At 50.4% G+C, this 14,029-nt stretch overlaps 1 protein-coding gene across 4 annotated transcripts in view; it reads left to right on the forward strand.

The window, feature by feature from the left end:
• The window catches only part of NFRKB (nuclear factor related to kappaB binding protein), a 36,765-nt gene that overhangs the window by 19,029 nt on the left and 3,707 nt on the right, over positions 1–14,029 (forward strand). For 3 of the 4 annotated variants that reach the window (XM_060017669.1, XM_060017670.1, XM_060017667.1), the window contains 11 exons: positions 1,664–1,743; positions 1,850–1,896; positions 5,253–5,313; positions 5,725–5,899; positions 6,964–7,070; positions 7,569–7,692; positions 7,873–7,952; positions 8,046–8,266; positions 8,365–8,632; positions 9,257–9,463; positions 11,431–12,198. In XM_060017669.1, the coding sequence (XP_059873652.1) occupies positions 1,664–1,743; positions 1,850–1,896; positions 5,253–5,313; positions 5,725–5,899; positions 6,964–7,070; positions 7,569–7,692; positions 7,873–7,952; positions 8,046–8,266; positions 8,365–8,632; positions 9,257–9,463; positions 11,431–12,198 (2,138 nt within the window). The remainder of the gene's footprint in view (positions 1–1,663; positions 1,744–1,849; positions 1,897–5,252; positions 5,314–5,724; positions 5,900–6,963; positions 7,071–7,568; positions 7,693–7,872; positions 7,953–8,045; positions 8,267–8,364; positions 8,633–9,256; positions 9,464–11,430; positions 12,199–14,029) is intronic. The other variant, XM_069540901.1, reaches the window with a different exon arrangement.

Genomic DNA, 14,029 nt, shown 5'->3' on the forward strand with positions numbered 1-14,029 from the left:
GTGGGGTGATGCCGGTTGCGGGCAGAGGTGAGCTGAGGCCGCTCGTGAGGCTGGCTGCAGCTCTTCCCGCCTGTCCGGCTGGTGGCGGAGGATCGGCCGGGGGAGGCTGCCCTAATAGGACCAGGTAATAAGTGTCTCAGGCCTGTGGGGCAGATGCTTTCTGCTGTGGCTACTCAACTCTGCCCTGTGCACAGCAGCCAGAGACAGGGTGTAAACAAATGACCACAAAACTGTGTTTCCAGAAGTGGTTTGCTGACCTTCACGTACACCGCAGAGGTCTGCACGTGCTACCGATCAGGCCCCCTTTCCTGCAGGCAGGAAAACGTTTCCCAGTCCCCCTGGGACAGTGAGTGTGGACAGCGCTTTCTAGAGGTTTGGTGGCGGAGGGGAGCAGAGGAAGCGGGGCTCGTGGCCAGGAGAGGACTTAAGTGTCGGTGGGGAGGGACAGGAGAGGAGGGGACACCTGTCATAGGGTGAATTCCTGGGGGCAGGGGCCGGCCTCAGGTGGCAGGAGGCAGCACATCTGTCCGGGTGGAGGAGGAGCCGTGGCTGCTGGGTCGCGCCGTGGGGAGTTGAGGGGATGGGTCTGTGGCCTTCCTGTGGGAGATGGGAGGCCTGCTGTGCGCGGGAAGGGTGGTGGAGAAGGGGGGGCAGTTGCTGTCCAGCGGGCAGGGAGGCCGGCTAGTGCGGGGCTCGCGGGCAGATTGAGGGCCAGTGACGGTGGCTGTCCGCTCATTGATAGAGGTGTTCTCTGCCTGTCTCTGGGCCTTGTCTCCGGCAGCCGGCAGCTGCCCGAGTGGAGAGTATGGCTGGTTTAGGACGTGAGCTTTGCTCGACGGAAGTGATGCAGAGATGGAAGGGACAGGTGTTAGGTATTGCTGTGTTGGCTCGGCTTGTCGTTGAAGTGACGGGCGTGGGCCCTCGCCGAGTGGGGGAAGTGTGAAGGGAGGGGCTGAGGGGGCCGGAAAGTGGGATGTCTGGACCAGCAGTGCGGTGGAGTCCAGGTAACGTTTTGGTGGGCGAGGGTAGACAGCGGGGAGGGGAGGGGAGGGGAGGCAGCTGCTGCCAGAGAGCAGGATGCGGGGTTAGTTGAAGGTTCCCAGTCCTGGCCGTGTGCTGCCGCGAGTTGGGAAGCTTTTTAAAAACGCTGGTACCTGGGCCTTACCCACAGGGGTTCTGATTGATTGGTTGAGTGGGGCCCAAGCCTTGGCATTTTTAAAAGTTTCCAGGTGATTCTTAGGCGTAGCCAGGGTTGAGAAACTGGATTAGGCATTTTGAAGAGTCCCGTTTGGGGGAATGACAAGGTCCAGTTGTGATAGTGGGAATGAGAGGCTGGAGTCGGGGGAGGAGGCCCTGAGGTCACACGACTGAGGAGTTAGGGTGCTGGCTGGACTGTCCATACGGATGTCCATCCGGACCCTTCAAGTTAATCCAGCAAGGTGAGTGTTTAATCCCTTCCAGTTAATTTCAAGGTAATTTCTGTGAGTGGTGTCAGACAGGGGTCCAGTTTCATTCTGCCTGTGGATGTCCAGGCAGAGGGGTATTCTGTGTACAGGACCATCGCTGTAGGTCCAGATGTAGATACAGCAAGTAAGGAGGAAGTGGCATCCTTAGGTCATATCCTTAGATCATATTACTATTTTTTGCCTTTTTGTTCTAATAGGCCAGTCCCAAGATAATGAAAAGGAGTTAGCTGCACTCTTCCAGCTGTGGCTGGAAACTAAAGACCAGGCCTTCTGTAAGGTATGGTTGTTGAGAACTACCAGCTTTCTCATGCCGGGCTTCCAGAACCCTGAGTTAGCCAAAATCCTTCAGTCCATTTACCTGTTACTGCTTTCCTTTTCTCCAGCAAGAAAATGAAGACAGCTCAGATGCCACAACGCCTGTTCCTCGGGTGTGAGTATAGTACCCTAACGGAGGATGGTGCCCCAAGAAAGCATCATCTCAGTACTGCCCTGGTTGTGCTGACACATCCTTGTATGTTAGAGCCAGAGTGGGCTTGAGATGCCGGGATCCACTGGTCCTTATCTGCCTCAGCCTCGCTAAGAGGCAGCACGCTCCCAGCAGTGGAAGTGTTTTCCCCATGAGTCTCTGAGGAGGTGGGATCCACCTGTAGGTGCATGCTTTTCCCCGGTCCCCCCTTCAGTTCCCGCTGGAGAATGGGCTATCCAGCCCATCTTCCTCATTTTACCTACAAAGAAAGGGAGGTGTGAGGGTAAGTGACAGGACCCAGGCTGGGATTTAGGTCTCGACCTCGTCCTGAGCCTTTGTATCTCTCATGTGACTGTTTCCAGTCTGTCATGGTCCCTTTTCTTTCTCCCCAGCTTTGCAGAGATATAATTGACAAAGCATGGTGTAAGTTTAAGGTGTACGGTGTATTGATTTTATTTATATATATATATATATATATACACACACATATATGTATATATATATAGTGAAGTGATTACCACAGTAAGGGTAGTTAACCCATCCGTCACCTTACATAATTACCAGTTCTTTTTTTGTAGTGAAAACATTTAAGATCTTTCTTAGCAACATTCAAGTATATGATGCAGTATTGTTGACTGTAGTCACCATGCTATTTGTTAGATCCGTAGAACTTTCTATAACTTTAACCAGTGTCTCCCCATTTCCCCCATCCCCTGGTAACTGCCATTCTAGGCTCTGTTTCTGTGAGTTACGCTTCTTTTAGGTTCCATGTGTAAGTGAGATCATACAGTGTTTGTCTTTCACTGACTTATTTCACTAAGCATAATACCCTCCAGATCCATCCATGTTGTTGCAAATGGCAGAATTTCCTACATTTTTTAATGACTGAATAACATTCCGCTGTGTGTGTGTGTGTGTGTGTGTGTGTGTGTGTGTGTACGTGTACACACACACATTTTGTTTATCCATTCATCCATTGGTGGACACTTATCTCTCACAGTTGTTTCCATGTCTTGGCTATTGTAAATAATGTAGTGAATATGGGGGTACAGATATCTCTTTGAGATAGTGGTTTCATTTCCTTTGGAAATATTCCCAGAGGTAAGATTGCTGGATCATGTGGTAGTTCTGTTTTCAGTTTTCTGAGGAACGTCCATACTACTTTCCCTAACGGCTACACCAGTTTGCATTCCCACCATAGTGCACAAGGGTTTCCTTTTCTCTGCATCCTCGCCAACACTTGTTATTTCTTGTCTTTCTGGTAATAGGTACTCCAATGGATGTGAAGTGATATTTCATTGTGGTTTTGATTTGTATTTCCTTGATGATTAGTGATGTTGAGCACCTTTTCATGTACCTGTTGGTCATTTGTGTATCTTTAGAAAAATGTCTGTTCAGGTCCTTTGCCCGTTTTTTAATTGGATTATTTGGGTAGTTTGCTTTTGAGTTGTAGGAGTTCCTTAAATATTTTGGATATTAACCTCTTACATGTATGTTTTGCAAATATTTTCTGCTATTCTGTAGGTTGCCTTTTCATTTTGTTGATGGTTTTCTTTGCATAGAAGCTTTTTTTAAAAAATAAATTTATTTAATTTTTGGCTGCGTTGGGTCTTCATTGTTGTGCACAGGCTTTCTCTAGTTGCGGCGAGTGGGGGCTACTCTTTGTTGCGGTGCACAGGCTTCTCGTTGCGGTGGCTTCTCTTGTTGTGGCGCACGGGCTCTAGGCACACGGGCTTCAGTAGTTGTGGCACACAGGCTCAGTGTTGTGGCTTGCGGGCTCTAGAGCGCAGGCTCAGTAGTTGTGACGCATGGGCTTAGCTGCCCCGAGGCATGTGGGATCTTCCTGGACCAGGGCTTGAATCCGTGTCCCCTGCATTGGCAGGTGAATTCTTAGCCACTGTGTCACCAGAGAAGGCCCCTGTACAGAAGCTTTTCTTTGAGGTAGTCCTACTTGTTTATTTTTGCTTTTGTTGCTTGTGCTTTTGGTGTCATCTCCAAAAAATCATTGCCAAGATCATTGTGCAGGAGCTTCTTCCCGATATTTTCTTCTAGGAGGTTTAGTTTCAGGTGTTACGTTGAAGTGTAATCCATTTCAAGTTAATTTTTGTGAATGGTTTAAGGTAGGGGCCCAGTTTCATTCTTTTGCTTGTGGTTGTCCAGTTTTCCCAGCATTGTTTATTGAAGAGGCTGTTCTTTCCTCATTGAGTATTCTTGGCTCCATTTGCCAAGTATTAGTTGACCATATATGCAGTGGTTTATTTCTTGGCTCTCAGTTCTGTCCCACTGGTTTATGTTTCTATTTTTATGAGAGTACCATACTATTTTGATTACTGTGACTTTGTAACATAGTTTGAAATCAGCAAGTGTGATGTTTCCAGCTTTGTTCTTTCTCAGGTTTGCTTTGGCTGTTCGGGGTCTTTTGTGGTTCCATACAAATTTTAGGATTGTTTTCTTCTATTTCTGTGAAAAAAGTCATTGGAATTTTCATAGGGATTTCATTAATCTATAGATAACTTTGGGTGATATGGGCATTTTAACAGTATTCTTCCAATCCTTGAACATAGAGTATCTTTTTACTTGTGTCTTCTTCAGTTTCTTTAATCAAAGTCTTGTAGTTTTCAGTGTAGAGATCTTCCACCTCCTTGGTTAAACGTATTCTAAGAGTTTTATTGCTTTGATGCTGTTGTATAGCTCTTTAGTTAGATTCCTGAACACCAGCACTCAGGACCAACCTGAAAGTGGCAGAACCATTGCCTTACATAATAAAACTCAATTTCTTTTTTCTTTTCTTTTTGTTTTTGGCTGCACTGCGTGGCTTATGGGAGCCTAGTTCGCCAACCAGGGATCAAACCCAGGCCCCGACATTGAAAATGCGGAGTCCTAACCACTGAACCGCCAGGGAATTCCCTGATCTCACTTACTTGGTACTTTTGCCTAGGAAGCAGAAAAACCACCCTTGCCATCGTACAAATTTGAAGTCCTTTGTTCCTCTAAAGCTGAATTCTTTGTTACTTTTAGATTAGGCTTACTTAGCAACAGTACTGAAAACAGTAGGTAAAACACGACGTCAGTTTCTTTCCCACCTACCCAGTACCTTTCTGGACTTCTAAGAATCAAGTAATTTTGCAAATACCAACAGGAGCTACTTGGCAGGATTTGGAAAGTGGACTTCTGACCTTTGCAAGATAAGAGCACTAATGAACAAATAGAGCACTCGTGTTGCAAAGGATGTGGTTCTGGGTGCTGGAGAGGGGATGATGGACCCAGTGGTTTGGGGTGCTGGAGAAGGGGTGATGGACCCAAAGGTCTTTGTGTTCCAGAAGAACTGACTATGTGGTGCGGCCCAGCACGGGAGAGGAGAAGCGAGTTTTTCAGGAGCAGGTAAGAAAAAGCTGGAACCTGGTGTAAATCTCTGTATCTGTGAGGCCATGAGGTGAGAAGCTCTGAGCCTGACTGTCCTTGAGTCCAAATCTTGGAAGCAACTCACACCCTTAACCTTGCTATTCCGTGGGTTGGGATTGCTTTTGGGGGCAGAGCTGGTGTGAGGAAGGGAACGAAAAATGGTCAGGTGGTTTTTCTTCAGATACAAGACAACACATTTACCTCCTGATCTGTTCGCTAGTGACTGGCGTTTGGGGACAATCCTTCTCCCGCTGTGGTCGGCTCAGTGTTCCTAGTGGAATAGCCTGTTTGCTTTATGCTTAAATGTCTCCGGGCCGACCCCCTCCTGCACGGGGTGGCTAGAGAGAGCCCCCGTGACTGACTCAGGAGCCTCGTCCCTTCTCTTGGCAGGAGCGTTACCGGTACAGCCAGCCCCACAAGGCATTCACCTTCCGCATGCATGGCTTCGAGTCCGTGGTGGGGCCCGTGAAGGGCGTGTTCGACAAGGAGACGTCGCTCAACAAGGCGCGGGAACACTCCCTGCTGCGCTCCGACCGTCCTGCCTACGTCACTATCCTGTCCCTGGGTGCGTGCCTCCGTCTGCTTCCCCCCCCCGCCCCGCCCCCATTGCAAAGGCTGGAGGGTCAGCGTAGCTTCAGGAAGCTTTGCAGTTTGGGACGCGGAAGGAGGGATTCTGCCCCAGAGATCTACACAGAATCCGTGTTTCCTCCCTGGGGTCTGGGCTCATGTTTACCTTCCTTCAGGAACTGTTCACAGGCTGCTAAACAGTTAGCTTAGGTGTCGGAATTTGCTTCCTCCAGGCTAGGATTCCTACAAAGGTGAGGTTTTTAACCTTTTTTGTGCCACAGATTGCTGGCAGTCTGGTAAACTCTGGACCCCTTCTCAGAATTAAGTTTTTAAATGCCTAAAATAAGATGCACAGAGTTACAAAAGAAACCAGTCATATTGAAATTGTTATCAGAATATTAAAACAGATTTATGGTGCAGAAATGTATGTTTTTGGGCTTCCCTGGTGGCGCAGTGGTTGAGAGTCCGCCTGCCGATGCAGGGGACGCGGGTTCGTGCCCCGGTCCGGGAAGATCCCACATGCCACGGAGCGGCTGGGCCCGTGAGCCATGGCCGCTGAGCCTGCGCGTCTGGAGCCTGTGCTCCGCAACGGGAGAGGCCACAACAGTGAGAGGCCCGCGTACTGCAAAAAAAAAAAAAAATGACAAGATCTAGTGGCAGGTCTTCTGACTCCTCTAGTGCCCAGCTAGTGATGAGTGGAAGTAATATTTTGGGTTGTCCGCAGCAGCTGTGCTGTGATAAGAAAACGTCTGATTTCCATTACAGCATCATGGCACTGCCATCATATGGTTGGCAACATATGCCAACAAAGGTTATGCCAGCCTTGGTTCACAATGGAGGGAAATGCTGAATTTCAGTTACAGTTGTAACTTTTTTCTGCCTGCGTTCCTGGACGCACTGAACTCTCAGGGATCCTGGGTCTTCAGCCTTGGCTGAAAGTGTGAAGGGTGTGGAAGAAGCTGCCTGCAGAGGGCCATGTCCACCTGCTGCTGGTCAGCAGTTGGGGGACAGCTCTCCCGGGGAGCCCTGCTGACGCTCGGACTTTGCTGTTTCTGGTGTCAGTTCGCGACGCGGCGGCCCGGCTGCCCAACGGGGAGGGCACGCGGGCGGAGATCTGCGAGCTGCTCAAGGACTCCCAGTTCCTGGCTCCAGACGTCACCAGCACTCAGGTAGGAGGGGAAGGGCTGCTCGTGTTTTGTTCCAGGATGGATTTAAGGGAGCTTACAAGGAGATACAAGATAGAATAACGTAAAAATAAAATTTAAAAAAACTGATGGGGAATTCCCTGGTGGTCCAGTGGTTAGGACCCGGCACTTTCACTGCTGAGGGTCCAGGTTCAGTCCCTGATCGGGGACCTAAGATCCTGCAAGCCGTGCGGTGCAGCCAAAAAAAAAAAAAAAAACTGATGGAGAGGAAAGGAGGCCGTCTTGAGAAAGGAGAGCAGTGCTGCCCCTCGATCTTGCCATTGGCGAGGCTCTCCTTCTCTCAGCTCACCATCTTCGGGGCACAGCACCTCCATCTCTCAGGACTCGTAGTTTCTTGTTTTGCCGAGTGATGGGGTTAGCCATTGGGAGGTGGGATGTGTGTGTTGGCTGTGCCTCTCACCCAGGGATTTTCCCCGAGTCTGAGCCTGCGTGGTCCTTCCTCCTCTTTGTCCTGGGTCTCAGGTGAATACAGTGGTGAGTGGTGCCCTGGATCGGCTGCATTACGAGAAGGACCCGTGTGTGAAGTACGACATCGGACGGAAGTTGTGGATCTACCTGCATCGGGACCGGAGCGAGGAAGAGTTCGGTGTGTGCCCAGCCAGCTGAGGGCTGCCTCTGCCCTCCTGCCCCAGCTCCACTCCTTCTCATTGGCATGCGGGCAGGACAGAGCTGTAGAGGCGGTTTAGCGCCCTGGCTCTTGGTAGGACCACCCTCCACACTGTGCTGAGGGTAAGCTGTTGCTGAAGCTTCCCACTCTTGTCCACAGAGCGGATCCACCAGGCCCAAGCAGCTGCAGCTAAAGCCAGGAAAGCCCTTCAGCAAAAACCCAAGCCCCCATCCAAGGTGGTAAGTGACCTCACGGGATGGCGGCAGAGGGGCTGTGGCATCCCCGTGGGCCTTGCTCACGCCCGCGTCCGTGCGCTCCCCGTCCTTGTGCAGAAATCCAGCAGCAAGGAGGGTTCGGTGAAGGTCCTCGGCGCTGGCCCTTCTGAGCAGAGCCAGCTGAGCCTCAGCGACTCCAGCATGCCCCCCACCCCAGTCACGCCTGTGACCCCCACCACTCCTGCTCTGCCCGCCACGCCCATATCCCCCCCGCCTGTGCCATCAGTGAACAAAAGTGGCCCCACGACTGTCTCGGAACCCGTGAAATCCACTTCGGGGTGAGCGCTTCCATTTCCTCTCCAGCTTTCTCCTTCCAGGGTTCTTTTGAATCTGTGTCCTAAGTTGTCTGTGTTGTTTCCCTGTGTGTTCTTTACAGTGTTCTTCTCGTGTCTTCGCCAACGATGCCGCAGTTGGGAACCATGCTCTCCCCGGCGTCCAGCCAGACTCCACCGAGTTCTCAGGCTGCTGCCCGTGTCGTGAGCCACTCCGGCTCGGCTGGACTCCCCCAAGTGCGGGTGGTGGCCCAGCCCAGCCTTCCTGCTGCGACTCAGTCAGCGGGGCCGGCACCGACGCTGCCACAGATGACAGCAGGACCACAGATTCGCGTGCCGGCCACGGCTGTGCAGGCCAAAGGCGGGCCCCAGGTAAGGAGGGACGGGGCCCAGGGGCCGGGGTGATGAGTCTGCCAGGCAGTCTGGGTCAGGACCCAGGACCCAGGTTACTGCTGCTGACGATGATGTTTATCACAACAGCTCATTTAACGTTCAAAGCCTGGTAAGCAAGTTATCAGTTTTGTTTTATTGAATACGTGTCGGGAATCAGAACTTTGGGAAGTTTAGTGATTTACGCAGGATTGTGACATCAGGACCCTGGTAGACAGAGGTGGGATGTAAATCCAGGCCTGTGATTCTAGGTCCCAGGCTCCTTCCCTTGTGCCTCTGGGCTTAGCCAGGCCACTAACTGCTGTGCTTTAGACAGGGGTCTCCTGCCTCAGGTCCCTCTGCTGTAAAAGGGGTATAACGTTTGCCCTCAGTGTGTAGGGGTGAAGTGAGATGTTAAATGAGAAAGTATTCCTGAAAGTTAAGATGTTCTGCCTAAGGGTAAGAACTCCACACTGTTCATTTTAGAGGGTAGTGTGCCCTCGGCATTGTTAGATTAGAAGCCCTCTTACAGGAACGCTTCCTGGGTGGTGACAGGTGGAGACCACTCCACGTGCTGGTCTGCGGCTTAGTGTCTAATTAAGCTCTTGCCCTCCTGCCCTGAACTAGACAGTAATGGCCACCGTTCCAGTCAAAGCTCAGACTGCGGCGGCCACTGTGCAGCGACCGGGGCCGGCGGGGCTCACGGTGACTAGTCTCCCTGCCACAGTCAACCCTGCGAGCAAGCCGGCCACCAGTTCTCCTGGGGGCTCTGCTCCAAGCACCCCCGCGACTGCCGTCATTCAGAACGTCACAGGACAGAACATTATCAAGCAGGTAGGTGCACGGCTGTCCGGGTGGGTCTGACTCCTTTGTCTAGAATCAAAGGATAGTTGGAGATCTTAGTGGCTTGTGACCTTTGATCCTTAGTTCGTAGGTATTTCAAGCGTGAGTTTCCAGCAAGGGCAGTGCAAGCTTGGTAGGTGCCAAAGAGGTCTTTTTTTTCCCCCCTGTTTCTGTCCATGTAATTCAGCATTAAGTAGCTGAGTTTCTTGATTTGGAGTAGACTCTTCATGAATTTACTTAGCTAAAACCCTATAGAATAACTCGAATGTCATTCTCATAACACCACAGGGCAGGCAGTTTTGTTATCCCTGTTTTACTGTTGAAGAAATGGGACCACTAATGATGAAGCAACGTTATTTTTTTCATCAGATGTTTATTGGGTGCTTTTTGTGTGCCGGCCACTGTGCAGGGTGTTGGGGGCTGAGTCTGTGCATCACCCAGACCAGGCCCCTGCCTTCCTGAGGCTCCTAGTGTCATAGAGAACACCTCTCTAGGGAGAAGGCTTGTGAGAGTGGGGAGCGAGGCTGGAGAGTGTGCGGAACCGTGCTTGTCCGGGGTCAGGCATCCCAGGCATGGGAACAGCACGTGAAAAGGCCTCGAGTTGGGAATGTTTGAGGAACGACAGGAACGCTGTTGGAGGCTCCGTGAGCAAGTGCGCAGGTGTTAGAAGGCGAGGTTGCCAGTGGTTAAGTCACGTCAGACTTTGCTTTTAATTTAAATGTGATGGGAGCCATCGGAAGATTGTGAGCCAGGATGACTTGACCTAGTTTACATTTAAAGAAATCTAAAGTCCATTCCACTGCTTTTGTGTGGAATGGACTTTAGGGGCCAAGGGCGGAAGCAGGGAAGCCAGTTGGGAGGGAGTCGCAGCCGTGCAGGTGGGCGGTGGGCTGGGCTTCGAGCAAGGGCCTGGCGGTAGAGCAGTGTGATTTCCTGGTGGTTTGAGGACAGGGTCAGGAATGACCCTGTGGCTCTTGGCTTGAGTGACTGGGTGGGCGGTACTATCATTCACTGAAACAGAAGGAAACACTGTGGTGTGGAGACTGGGACAGGCTGAGAGGAAAGTGTGCTCACGAAGTCCGTAGCAGCACCAGGCGTGTGAAGGGCAGTGAGACGAGGCCTGAGAAGTGACCACTCAGTGGACATGGATAGTGAGTGAACTCGACCGATGGCATGAGTGGCCCAGTAGAGGGGGGACGGCTCACGAGACACAGAGTCCCCCGCCTGGAAGGATCGCACCTGTTGCACGTGGACATTGGCCGTAGGTAGGAGTTGGTATGTGAACCTGGGAAGTCTGGCCCCGGGGCTCATGCCCTTTAGTGCCGGGCCCTGCTGCTGCCTCAAAGTGGGGGTCGGCACAACAGTGAGGCGTTTTTGAGACTGTAGGGGAAATGCTAGTGTGTGATATAATATTTACAGGTGATTATGTGGTGATGATAGGGGATTACTTTTACATTTAGAAGTTCTCTTCTAGGTTAGAGACATGTAGAAGTCCAGTCGGCCCTCTCTTTCCTTGGGTTCTGCCTCCACGGGTTCAACCAACCACTGACGGAATTTTGGTTTTGAACCCGCAGGTACGGAGGGCCGACTGTTCTGTGCCATTTTATGTCAGGGACTTGAGCAACCCTGGATACCCAGGGACGAATGTGTTGATCAGCAAAATGATACTTATTGGTTTACTTTAAAATATTCCAACTCCTCCCTCTCCCCACCCCAGCTCCCTGAAGAGTGGGGAAAGATAGATAAAATTGGCCAAGTGATAACTTTTGAAATTGTGTGATGGGTGCATGGATTTGTTAGACTGTTTTCTGCTTTGGCGAATGTCTTCCATTTTTCAAAATAGAAAGTTAGAAAAATACATGAGACCCACATTTCCCGCAGTGGAGGTTCCCCCAGTCATGCTCTGGAAGCAGCTCAGCCTCGCGAACGCCTTTGTCAGTGCTGTTCTTCCCCTCCAGGTGGCAATCACTGGGCAGCTCGGCGTGAAGCCCCAGACGGGCAGCAGCATCCCACTCACAGCCACTAACTTCCGTGTCCAGGGCAAGGATGTGCTGCGGCTACCGCCCTCCTCCATCACCACGGACGCCAAAGGCCAGACTGTTCTGCGGATCACTCCAGACATGATGGCCACGTTGGCCAAGTCCCAGGTCACCACAGTCAAACTGACCCAGGACCTCTTTGGGACAGGCAGCGGCCCCACAGGCAAAGGCATCTCCGCTACCTTACACGTCACTTCCAACCCAGTCCACGCAGCTGACAGCCCTGCCAAGGCCAGTCCAGCCAGTGCCCCCTCATCCACTCCACCAGGGACCACCGTGGTCAAAGTGACTCCTGACCTCAAGCCAACAGAAGCCTCGAGTTCAGCTTTTCGCTTAATGCCAGCGCTTGGCGTGAGTGTGGCTGACCAGAAGGGGAAAAACACAGTGGCCTCATCTGAAGCCAAACCAGCCGCCACCATCCGCATCGTGCAGGGCCTGGGGGTGATGCCCCCCAAAGCAGGCCCGACCATCACGGTTGCAGCCCATGCCAAGCAAGGGTCCTCCGTGGCCAGTGGGTCTGGAACTGTCCATACGTCCGCGGTGTCCTTGCCCAGTGTGAATGCTGCCGTGTCCAAGACTGTGGCCGTGGCTTCTGGGGCTTCCAGCACCCCCATCAGCATCGGGACGGGAGCCCCTGCTGTGCGGCAGGTCCCCGTCAGCACCACGGTTGTTTCCACGTCCCAGGCTGTGAGTAACATTGGTGGTGGAGACCAGCCCTTCTGCTTGGGAAGCTTCTCTTGTTGGGAGTCTGTCTCCTCCTCTGACCCAAACAGGCTTCTTTACTAAAATACTTTGCTGTTTAATTCTGAGACAAATTTACAAAAGTGTAGCATGGGCATACGTTCTCATAAAAGTAGAACAGTGCAGGGGATATACGTATGCATATAGCTGATTCACTTTGTTATATAGCAGAAACTAACACAACGTTGTGAAGCAACTCTACTCCAATAAAGATGTTATAAAAAAAAAAGTAAAACAGTGCAGAGGTACACGGAGTAGGTATGAAGTTCCTCTTACCACCTCCGATTCCCCTTTCGTGAGGCTCATCACTTGTCGTGTTTTGGCATTTATCCTCCTAGTTCTTTTTCTGGGCATTGTCGTATATATTTACGTGGTTTTAAAATCCCTATGAGAGACCTCAATCTGTGATTTGCTTTATTTAAATATTTAAAAATGTGCCTTGGGCCTCATTCCAGATCCTACGATACTTAGTATCTTGTTAAAAACATTGCTACAGTGCATGTTTGTGTATGTGAACATGTGTCAGTATTTCAGGAGCAGAGGTTCCTGGCATGGGTCGGGGAGGTGCACATTGAAAGTTCTGATACTCCAGTTGTATTAGCAGAAAGGCCACACCAGCCTACACTCCCCCCATCAGCTAGTTTCCTGTTTCCCTCGTACCCTAACCTCGTGCTGGATATCCTGTTTTTTTAAACTTTATGTTCCTATCTTAGTAGTAAAAAGAGAGTTCTTTTTCTGTTTCCTGGATCGTTAGTGAGGATGGGCAGCCATTCGTCCAGAGGTTGGCATGGGCTCTCCAGGGGTGAATCAGTCTTTGCCAGTTTTCTTCTGGGGTATTTGGCCTTTTCGTATTGTGTGAGCTGGCACCAGCCTTTGTATCTTCTGCATGTTAGTTCTTGTATGTGTAGAAAATATTTTCTTCCAGTCTGTCAATTTTTAACCTTGCATGTGAAGCCTTTTGCTCTGCAGGTATTTTATCTGATGAGATCCATCAACATTTTCTTCTACGGCTCCTAGGTTTCGTGTCTTGTGCCTTTCTTACTCCAGGCTTATAAAGATGTCAGCCCTCATTTTCGTAAAATATTTTTAGAGTTTAAAAAAAGTGTAATTGAGAAATCCATTTGAAATATATTTTTGTGAATGGCATGTGGTATAGGTCTCATATTTTTCAAATTATTCCAACATCAATGACTAGTATACCTCGTCCCCACTAACTTGAGGGTACTACCTTTATCATAAACCAAATTTCCATATCAACAGGTGTGTTTCTGGGTGCATGTGTTTATTCTTTGACCTCTAGATAAGGGGCACTGTTCTGTATGGTGGGTGCATCTGGACGGTATAAAATACAGTTTACTTTTCTAAGCAGGCAATATAGTAAAACCTTACTAATTTGGATAAAATCCAGAGGATTAGTGGGAGGAAGGAGGACCTACATGGTAGTAAAGCCAACCAGCCAACCCTGAAGTGCAGCATCGCTTTGAAGGAAATGTTTGTTTGGGTTCTCGTATCAGAGAAGTTAAAATAAGAAAGCGAGGAGACGGTGCTTACTTGATGCACTTTTGTTTCTCTTGAGTCCTTCTGAAACAGAAAGGTGAATCCAGCGGTATCTACCCTGTTGTCATCAATCAGGGTCACTGTAACCGGAGCGCATTTGGTGGGGCAGGAAGTACTGAGTGGTGCTGCCTGTCTGTCTGTCTAGGCAGCTGGTAGGCTAGTTCATGGAGGGACACAAGTTGGTGGACGGCTGGTCTGAAGCGGTCTTGTTCTCAACACT

This window comes from Delphinus delphis, chromosome 8 (genome assembly GCF_949987515.2).
Source record: "Delphinus delphis chromosome 8, mDelDel1.2, whole genome shotgun sequence".
Taxonomy (NCBI): domain Eukaryota; kingdom Metazoa; phylum Chordata; class Mammalia; order Artiodactyla; family Delphinidae; genus Delphinus; species Delphinus delphis.